This window comes from Leptonychotes weddellii, chromosome 6, assembly GCF_054177405.1.
Source record: "Leptonychotes weddellii isolate Sample4059 chromosome 6, ASM5417740v2, whole genome shotgun sequence".
In the NCBI taxonomy this organism is placed as follows: Eukaryota; Metazoa; Chordata; class Mammalia; order Carnivora; family Phocidae; genus Leptonychotes; species Leptonychotes weddellii.
Window position 1 is genome coordinate 63,752,296 of NC_138374.1, and position 10,176 is coordinate 63,762,471.

General features: G+C 57.8%; 1 protein-coding gene across 5 annotated transcripts in view; it reads right to left on the reverse strand.

The window, feature by feature from the left end:
• Positions 1 to 10,176, reverse strand: part of PCNX2 (pecanex 2) — a 316,535-nt gene that overhangs the window by 2,080 nt on the left and 304,279 nt on the right. For 4 of the 5 annotated variants that reach the window (XM_081824289.1, XM_081824287.1, XM_081824288.1 and 1 more), the window contains 4 exons: positions 9,400 to 9,630; positions 8,587 to 8,861; positions 7,715 to 7,899; positions 206 to 645 (listed from right to left, as the gene is read on the reverse strand). In XM_081824289.1, the coding sequence (XP_081680415.1) occupies positions 206 to 645; positions 7,715 to 7,899; positions 8,587 to 8,861; positions 9,400 to 9,630 (1,131 nt within the window). The remainder of the gene's footprint in view (positions 1 to 205; positions 646 to 7,714; positions 7,900 to 8,586; positions 8,862 to 9,399; positions 9,631 to 10,176) is intronic. The other variant, XM_081824290.1, reaches the window with a different exon arrangement.

Here is a 10,176-nt window from a genome sequence, read left to right on the forward strand (position 1 = left end):
GTGACCCGGGCCCCTACGGGACGTGCGCTGCGTACTTGTCTGCCTCTGCGCACAGCCAGGACACCCCCTGTCTAGCGCTACCCGGCGTGTGTCACTCAGGGAACCCCGTGGACGAGGCGATGGGAGTCTACAGGCAGCCGGATGGCGGGGCGTCAGGCCAGCGGCCCGCACACCTGCCTTGGCCCCCGCCGGCCGAGCCCCTTACCCGTGTGGCCTGGCTGGCGGCCCTGGCCGAGGGGCCCATGACGATGTTGACGCTGCTGGACGACTGGGTGTCGCTGGTGTTGCCCCCCTCCGCAGCAGAGAGTCCAGAAATGACCAGGGCACTGGAGAAGCTCCTCTTGCCGAAGAGGAAGCTCAGGGTCGAGCTGGTGGACGAGCCCAGGCTGGACCTGATCAGCGCCTCGGCCCGCTCGCGGACGCTCAGGTGGCCCATGGTGGTGACGGGCGGGGGCTGCGAGTGCAGGGACGCGGCCGAGGCGTGTAGGGAGAGCCGGCTGCCTGAGAGCCTCTGGGCCAACTCGTGGACCGACGTGGACGTCTGCAGGAAGGCCTGGTGGCTTTCTAGGATCGGGCCGGACGAGCTCAGCGTGGCCGGCCTTTGGCATAACGCCCCAGGGGCCTGGACAGACTGACTCCTTCTGCCTTTAGAAGAGAGCAGAACAGGTTGCCACAGCAGAGGGGAGAAGGAGCCTACCCATGCAGCTCTGTAGGGAAGCAGGGGGAGGAAAGCGTGTGCTCGCTGGAATGCTCGGTCGCATAACTGAAGTATCGGGAATCACTAGGCTCTAATGTTCAGCTATGACTTTGAAGGGAGCGGTCAGTGAGGTCACAGTTCTAGCAAGTGCCTTATCGACGTGTCTCCTAAAGCTTCCACAATTAGGCATTCCATCGGTAAGAATAGAGGGGGTGCAGGGGTGAGCCCCTGGGCACTGTCCCGTGCATTTTCTCACGTTCAACCTCAGCCCAAATGATTAATTGTGCATCTGGTGATTCTAATTTACTTACGTGTGTCTAAAGGAGGTCCCGAGAATTGACATGTCCTTGAGAGAGAACTCCTTAGGGAACATGCGTTAATATGGGGATTCCAGGGGTCCCCTCCAGCCCCACTCCTCCCCCCCAGCGGCTTCTTGGCTGTAAGGGCCCTCTGCCTCATGTGGACCTTAGTGCGATGTGGATGCTGAGATGGTGGGGTGCCCGTTTCCACACAGGTGTCCCCATCCGGTCTCTCCTGCCTCCTGCCTGCCCGCTGGGACCCCGGGGGGCGCCCCCCATGGTGCTGCTCACAGTCCCACAGGACAGGGATGAGTGTGGGCAGCCCCCTCCCTCGCCGGCACGGGGCTCTCACCGGGAGCTGGGGCCCATCTGGCCGATCCCTGCTGGAGAGCTAAGTTACTCTTACACAGGGAAACACGGGGAGGAAAGGGACCCTGACGAGTCACAATTAGCAGAGACGGTGATTTGTTAGTTTATCCAGAGTTCAACAAGGCCAAACATCTGTTTGTGATTTATACGGTAATGCTGATTGCTGTCCAAAAATACTCCACATTCATCCGCAAGTCGGTGATTTTGATGCTGGATCGCAGACCACCCGCGCTTGGTGGGGGAACTTCTCAGCTAATTCCAAAAACCAGGGGACAAAGACCCATCTGTATGTCAGAGGGGAATGGTCTATGTTCAAGGCAAGACAGGGGTACCTCCCCTCATTTCCTCGCTTCGGACTTTCTTGTTGCTCTCTGTTGTTATTGTGGTTCTTGATTTTTTTCTAAATTCATTTTGCAAGTGGAACGAGTAAGCAAGCCATGCAAATGCATTTGTGCTACCCAGGATCATTATTTGATAATTTAACTTACTTTGCCAATTACTTCATTATCAGATTATGAGTATTTCCCCGGAAAACCTCCTCAGAACCTGGGTTTTGGAAATACCAGAAAAATTACCCTTCTTGGTTCATTAGCCTGGCACCATTCTCTCATCTCGGATGGTTGTCTGGAAGGCCATGGTGCACATCCTCACCAGCTGAAGGGTGGAGTCTTCCTCCCCAATCTGGGATTCAGATTAGCGAGGAATTCCTGACTGTTTTCGGCAAGGAGGTCACCAGCCTCTCCAATAGGGACCAGTCCCGTCCCGGCTGGGACATCTACTTTGTAGCGAGGCAAGAAGATGGTAGGCTGTCGGGCCAAAGTTGAGGCCGCACGGTGAGTGCTGGGCACAGCAGGGCCAGCAGACGCACAGGGTGGCAGGCTGGGGACAGTGCTCCTGCCTGAGCAGGACCCCAGGCCCAGGATTGGGACGTGCAGCTGGGAAATGAGTCAAGGAACAGGTGCGGCCCCAGTCATGGGAGTTGAGTTTGGGCCACATAAAGCAAGATGCCTTTCTTAGAATTTGGTTCACTTTCACCCTTCAGACGGTTCCATCATTGCTACCCGGCTCAGCTTCTCGGTCGTGCCCTTTCAGAGAGGCCAGCCCTCTTCCTCGACCCCCCGGGGGCCTCCCTCCCGCACGGTACTGAGCGCATGGGTGGTCACTGTCTGCTTTGTGGTAGTGTGTGGTACGGGCCATTGCCCTCCTGGCCCCCTTGAAGTGACAATGACTGCATCGTCCCCACAGGTTCAGCACATGGACTGGCAGGAAGGGACAGCTGGGACCAGCCTGCAAAACTGACCTCACACTGAGCCTTAGAGCTTCTTAAATCCCCGATTAGGTGCAGAGTTAGCCCTGGGAACTTTAGCATGGGGACAGGGCTTCTTATCCTTGGCCGTTAGAACCATTTGGGAAGCTTAGAAAATGCTGTGCCCTAGAGGCTGAGACCCCCGGGGTGTGCACCTGCAGGCTGCCCTTAGGCCCTCACTGTGCACGGGAGGGCGGCCTCTGGGGCAGGGAGCTGGGTCAGGGATTCTCCTCTTGTTCCAGGCCAAGGCCAGAGATCGGGGCACAGGAATCACCTCCCCTTGACTGGCAAACGGCCTTTAACGACGCTGCGCTGGCTGGGCAGGCTCCTGGCCTCCTTTCTGGGAGCTGTGGTCTCCACTCATGTGGGCACAGGGCTTTGATTCAGCTGCACGGAGGGCGAGGAAGCCAGAGAAGACACAGCCCCTTGGGGATGGGAAATGCTGGCCTGCTGGGCATGGTGGGTGGCGGCTTCCCACCACTGGCTGCGTCTCATGGAAAGATCTCAGCAGCAGGTCCGAGGGGCAGAGCCAGCCAGCCAGGTGGGGCTGCCGCTCCCCAAGAGCGGCTCCGTCTCGGGGCCTCCTGTCCTTGGGACTTTGGGGCTTCTGCACACAGGACCTCAGGAATGGAAAACGTTGTGCCCTGAGCCCTCTCTGAGCCAGAAACCCTCCCTGGGTGCCCATGCCATCCATATCGGCCAAGGAGGAGGTGGGTGGAAGGGGTCCCGGCCAGACCTTGGAGGCCCAGCTGGGTGTGCTCTCCCCCGGTGCCGCGGGCACTTGCGGGCACTTGCTGTTTACCAGGTGTAAGGGTACACAGCACGGAAGCCTCAGGAAGCTCTTGCCTTCCTGTGCTTTGGTCCCCCGAGTCCTGGGGCTCTGACATGGGGCTCACAAGACGGCGCGTGTTTCTAACTGCCAAGGGATGGGGAGAGAAGAGACAAGGGTCCTGTCCTGTACTGCCCACAGGGAGCGAGCAGGTGCAAAGAACCTCTGCAGAAGGTGGCAAATAGCCCTGTATGGCTTCAACCACGTGGTAGTAAAAAAGAAGGTGACACTGAACTTTTCCAGGGGGCAGGTGGGAGAGGTGTCTGCGTCCTGAGTGTGGGAGAGGCAGGTTGTCCCTCTCGTGTACCCATTTTGGTCCTTTCTAGATTTCTTTTGAGAGACCCACTCTGCCAGGATGCCCCCAGATTTCCCCGCATCAGCCAGAGCTCAGCCGGGGTGGGGGGGCGGAGAGGGGGGGTGATCCCCGCCATCTCTTGTCTGGGACCCATGACCCCCAGCTTCCCTCAGCTCACTGGGCCCCCCTGGGAACGCTAATCCAAATGGTTGGAAAGGGTGGCCCCTCTGAAGCACTTGGACCCTTGAGCAGACCAGCTGGGGATCCTGGTTGCCTCCAGAGACACAGCCTGGATGCTCTAGGGGTGGTAGCCGCCTGTGGGAGACCAGGGGTCTGGTCCTCAGCTGCCCTTTGGGGTCCCTCTTCTTCCCAGGACCGTGCCAGCTCCATGTGGCCAGAGTCCTGTCCCCAAGGCATCACCAGGAGTGTGTCCACAACTAGGGTTCCTGGAGAACTCCTGAAAGACGTAAAGCTGGGCCCTGGGGAGATTTGGGCAGGGGGCTTGGGGCACCAAGGACAAGCCAACAGGATCAGCAGCTCCTGGTGCCAGTGGTCTGGGCTGTGATGAACAGATGCTGGTTACGTGGCAATAGGACCCAGTGTCTAGCCCTAAGGGAAGCCTCAGTGACAGTGGTGGAATTCAGCTCTCAGAGTTTGGGGGGGGGCCATCCCGCTGAGCGGCCACCTAGCTGGCACTTTAGAGGGCCCTACACAGGTCCTCCTTCCGCCCACCTCCCCCCACAGGACCAGGGAGCCATGGGAACAAGGGACAAGCCGACCCGCTCCCACACACTCCTGCCTAGAGCCCTGTGTAGGGCGCCTGGCACTCAGGATTCAAGGCCCAGATCCGGAGCCTACACGGACCACTTGCCTGGGCTCCCCTCCCAGGATGGATGCTGGGCCTTCCTGCGGCTGTCAGCAGGGTAGAGATGGGGCATGGTGTGGCTGGCGCTAACGTCTGCAGGCCTGGATAGGAGCACCCACGGAGCCCAAGGGCCCCTCTGCCCCTGCCCCATCTCACCCAGCCCAGGGGCGGCAGACAACTCCCCGGCCCTGACCTGCTGGGGCCTGCCTGCTGGAGCCTCTCCAAGTGGCATTTGATCAGAGGCTGAGTGAGGGGGTGAAGGCTGATGTGAACGGTCCAAAATGACACCCCTCCGGCGGCAAGGCGGAGACTTATGATCATGTGCCGCTGTCGGGGCTGGGAGCAGGGCCCGAGAGAGCAGGAGAGCAAGAGAGAGGTTCTTCCCGTGGTCGAAGCGGGGAAGGGAGGGCAGGCCTCGGGCCATGGCCCCTGTCCCTCCCAGCCTCTGCCCCTCTGCAGGGGGCCACGCCCTCCTTCTGTAGGCCTGTCCACCTGTGGACACAGGGCAGGCCTGTGGGGACAGCAGGGACAAAAAGGAAGGCGGCTGGCTGCTGTCCCCAGAACTGGGTGTCTGCTTTGCCTGCTCGTGGGCCAGAAGGAGGGCTGGAGCAGGTGCGGGATGGTGGCTCCATCAGCTCGATCCTGGGCTTGGGGACAAGGGCGGCACTTGATGAGGTGACGCAGCGTCCCCAGGGCCAGAGTGACGGGACCATGCACGGTGGTTAGGGTGGCAGGTTCTGGGCTCGTCTTGCCTGGGTCTGTCTGAATCCCCACTGGGTGACTCTGGGCAGTGACTTAACTTCTCTGTGCCCTGTCTCCTCAGCTACAAGATGCGGACAGGGAGGGCCTCTCTCGTTGGGTCACGGTGAGGACCAGAGAATCTGCACTTGGAAAGCACGCAGGATGACACTGGGCAGCAGTGAGGGCTGGGGAACTGTTACTTATTATTACGATTTATCACTGCTGCAGGGGTGCGCCTGATAGAACCCTGGCGGGCAGGCAGGTGGGCACACAACAGGAGGGGATAGCAGCAAGGCAGATGGCTTCAAAGCCACTGGTGCTTGGCTATGGGCTCCATCAAGCCCCTGAGCAAGACGACAGCGGGTCTCAGAGCCTGAGGCAGCCTCGGGCTGCAGGTGGGGACTGACGGTCACGTGTGCTGGGAGCCCAGGCCTGTGGCTGATGTCCCAGGCCCGCCTCGGTACAGTGTAGAGCACAGAAAGCCAGGAGTGACCTCGGTAAGAGCCGTTTTAAGAAGCAATAATGAAAAATTAACAGCTGGTTTGGGCTCTGGAAGATCCTGCTCCAACATCTGCCACAAAAATCTGTATGTGCTCCCAGCTGCAGGCCTCTGGCTGTGAATGGGAAGAACATTCACTACCCAGGGTGTCCGGGTCCTGAGGGGAGGGAGGGACACTAGGGACACTAGGGAGGGACACGTCTGCCAGGCCAAGCAGCGTTGGCCCCTTTTTACTCGTAAAAAAGGGAAGAGGCATCTCACGGGGTCCCAGGCTCGTCCAGCACACCGGCCTCCAACTCTTTAAGAGCTCGGGCCTCCTCCAGCCCATCCCAGCCCCCTCCCCCGACTCCAGACTTTCTCTGGTGCAGACAAGTCACCTGGACAGACGTGCCAAGTGCGCAGGCATTTCTCCATTTGGAAGCTACCTTGCATTTTCCCATCTGGAAAATCGCTTCAGTGATTCTGAAACTTAACATTGCTCATGCAGCAATAACAAGTGTTAACGAAGCAGTAAGACACTCCCAGCCTGAGAGTGAGTCTGGAGCACTGAGGCCTCTGGCCAGGCAGGGGCTCTGCTCAGCCCTCAGGGCAGCTGGCTGCAGGCAGGAGCAGGTAACACCAGCCACTCTGCCCAGCTACCCATCTCCCTCTCTCTCCCTACCTACCTTCTTCTCTTCCTTCCTAGCTTCCATCTTTCCATCTCTTGGTCTCATCTATCTGTTCATCCATCAGTCACCTGCGTCTCTCTCTATCTCCCTATGTATCTGTATTATTCTACTATCAGCTTGCTTTCTTTCTTTCCTTCTTTCTTCATTTCTTTCTTTCTTTCTATCAGCTGTCTATCTATCTTCCGTCTTGCCCGTGTTTTCTGTAAATCCTGTTGCAGTTAAATCCTCAGCCTTGCCTAGGGCACTTCCAGGAGGCACAGACTGTCCCTTGCTAACTCACTTGGTGCAGAGCTGGCCCGTGGGACAGGCACATAGAGGCACTTAATGAAGGCTTCTGGATGGTGAGGAAGCACTGAGGCCAAAAGATGGAATCACTCACAGGTTGCAAAGCGCAAAGCCAAGCACTGATGTGCTGGCGGGAACCAGGACAGAGCATCTGCCTCTCCTGCATCCATCCACCTGGTATGTCCTCTGCGAGCCCTCAGTGTCAACTTTCCTAACCCAGCCGCCCCCTGTGGAGCGGGTTCTGGAACCTCATCCATCTGGGTGAGCCTAACTAGTTGGGCATTAGTTTAAAATTGATGTTAGACTTTAAACTCATCCCAAACGTGGACCAGTGTGCCTCCTCCATCCCGTCTGCTGGCATCCCTTTTCCCCTCTTTTGTTACCCTCTGAAATGTCAGGTGTACGTGGGGGAGGTGGGAACCAGAGAGAAGCAGGAATGGGGGAGCAGGAGGCCTGTCTGTGCAGCCCACAGATTCAGAGAGGGAGAGGATCCACTCTCAGAAGGATGCACACGCCAGCCTGGATCAGTAGCTACAGCACTGCCAGACACAGAAGATGCACGATCCAATGGCCACCGAACGAGGGAGAGGTGGGATGGAGGGAGTGGCCAGTGGACAGATGGACAGACAGATGGCTGGCTACGGTAATAGACAAGAGATGGATAAAGGAAAAAACCTGAGTCTAACAGAGTTTTTTTGCGAGCAGAGTCAGTGAATTTGGGGCATCCTTTGGCCCAATCCTGATTTATTTTCTTTTTGCAAGAAGGAGCTCTTGCAGGCTAGAATACAGCATCACCTGTGGCGTTGGTCACTGGGACCAAAGGAGCTTCGATCAGTAACCTTGAGGCCCCGCTGCACCCACCTGTCCTCTGTGTCCCTTCGCGGGGCGACCAGTGGTGGGTCCCATCTTTTCCGGGCTGTTCCGTGCTGCTCTCCTGGTTCTCACCGCCCAGAGCGTGGCCGCCGCCTGCAGAGGGGGCAGCCCTCCCGTCCACGTCTTCAATGTTGCCGGCGCCTCCCTGGCCAGAATCACAGCCCTTGCGCACCCTGGGAAGGAAGAGGGACCTCAAGCGCTCTCAGCAGACATTCCTGCCCCCTCCAGGGCCGCCCCCCACCCATGTCGGAGTCAGGGTGGAAGACTGCACTCCACGGGTGAGCAGCACGCCTGGGTGGCAGGGGAGAGGGGGGCTCCTGGTCCCCAAATGCCAGTGCGTGGTAAATGAATAAACTGCCCTGGGGTGAATAAGCTACAGCCCTGCCCTTCCGAAAGAACCCTGGGCTCTGGGGCCTGTGATGAGCAGCTCCGCCACACTCCGCGGCTGCTCCTCCTCGAATCCATTCCAGCTAACCCGAGACCTTTCCACAAGCAGGCAGAGGGCTTACTGGATGAGAGCCGCACTCCGGGGTGGGGGGGTGGGGGGGTTCAGGCCTGGTCTCCCTGACAGAGGTGGAACAGTTACTCCTGCAGACCCACAACCTCTGCAGGAACGCGAGCCAGACCTCAGCCTCAGCCAGTGTGAGGGACACAGAGTCTCATCTGTGTGAGGCTCCCCCCGACTCATCCTCTGAAACTGCTTGTGGAGACAAATGATCTGTTAGGCCACTTGGGAATAGCAGTTTTCATCGTACGTGGAAATGGTGGTCAACAGTGAAACTCTAACCAGAAATGGGGGAGCTCTACATGCACCCCCCACCCCCAGCATCTGGATGAAGGCCTGGGTGGGAAAGGCCTACCTTAACCACTTGGTTCGGAACCACGTCCTGATGCCGTCCAAAGTGACGGGGCTGCTCCAGACACTCTGCAGCTGCCTGTGGGTCCCTAGGTAGGACGTGGTTAGCGGGGAGACATACATGGGGTACCCCAGAGGCTGGTCACAGGAGGAATTAATCAAGTTTCGGAGGACCTGCTTGTTGTTCTGGATGCTTCCACGCTCTGGGTTGCGGTTGCGAAGGAATATGAGCTCTTGCTGCTGGCCGGCCCAGAGGCCACGGACACATTCTTTGTTAACCTGCGGGTCGGGGAAGGAACGGGGAGGAGAGCGGATGACGGCGCGTGTTTTCAGTCTGCTGGTTTTACCCTACAGACCGTGAGCAGGGCTGTGGGTCTGAATATCGGTGACTACATCACTCTGGCCTGAAGCCGTTTCCACGGTCAGGCCAGAAGAGCGGTCCTAGAAGATGGGTATGATGCCACTTTCATGGGGAAACAGGGCAAAAAGAAAGTTGTTGTTTTCGATCCAGTGTTTGAAGCAATACAAAGAGAAGAAATACTGGTTAGAAAGCCTTCAGGTCCAGGAATAGGTTATTAAAGTTCTGGAAGTTTAGAGAACTAGAAAGTGTTTACAGATAAGCCAGATCCTGACCCTCATCTACATGGGCGTCTACCAGGACTTCTTGCCAAAGCCCCTGCCTACACACTAGTTCTCAGGGGCAGGAATGACCCTGGCCCCCTGGCCCACTTCTGCTCCCCCAAGACCGTGTCCCTGAAAGAGAAGCTGGCCCAGGGACGCGAGCGCTGGTACCAGCCGAGAGATAGGGCCACTGTACCTTGATAACCTTGAAGCTCAGGAAGCTCCTGTGGAGCATGATGACCTTGTACTCGTCTGTGCCCTCGTCTACCACGTGCCGCAGGGTGAGCAGCTCCTCCTTGTTGGATAGCACAGCGCCCCTCCAGGCCGGGTCACCCTCGTGGCAGATCACTACTTTCTTCTCAAAGGACTGGATGGCCTCATAGAGGACCCCTGGGTCTTCATATTCGTCGGGGCAGGTGAACTGGTCCTGGAGGAAGGAAGTCCGTTTGCGGACTCAGGATGGACCAGAGAGCTGACCCGGGGGTGAGTGTGCAGATGGTGACTCAGCCGATGACCCTAAGAGCCAAGCCCACATCCACATGGACTCTTCCCCCTCTCCTTCCGAATCCCGAGCTGGGGAGGGGACACCTCCTCCTCCCACTGTCCTAACTGCTGGAACGTGCCCAGGGAAACAGCTTTGTGGCTTAGGTTTGGGCACTTGAGATGTCATTCTCTCTGGCCAGTTCCCCTTTTCTGTCCTAGCACAGTATCCCCACCTGCTAGCCGCTCTCGAGGGCCAGTAGCCGCTGGCTGATGTCAAGAATATCTGGGTGGCCATATGATCCAGCAATTGCACTACTGGGTATTTACCCCAAAGATACAAAAGTAGGGATCCGAAGGGGTACGTGCACCCCGATGTTTATAGCAGCAATGTCCACAATAGCCAAACTGTGGAAAGAGCCAAGATGTCCATCGACAGATGACTGGATAAAGAAGATGTGGTATATATATACAATGGAATATTATGCAGCCA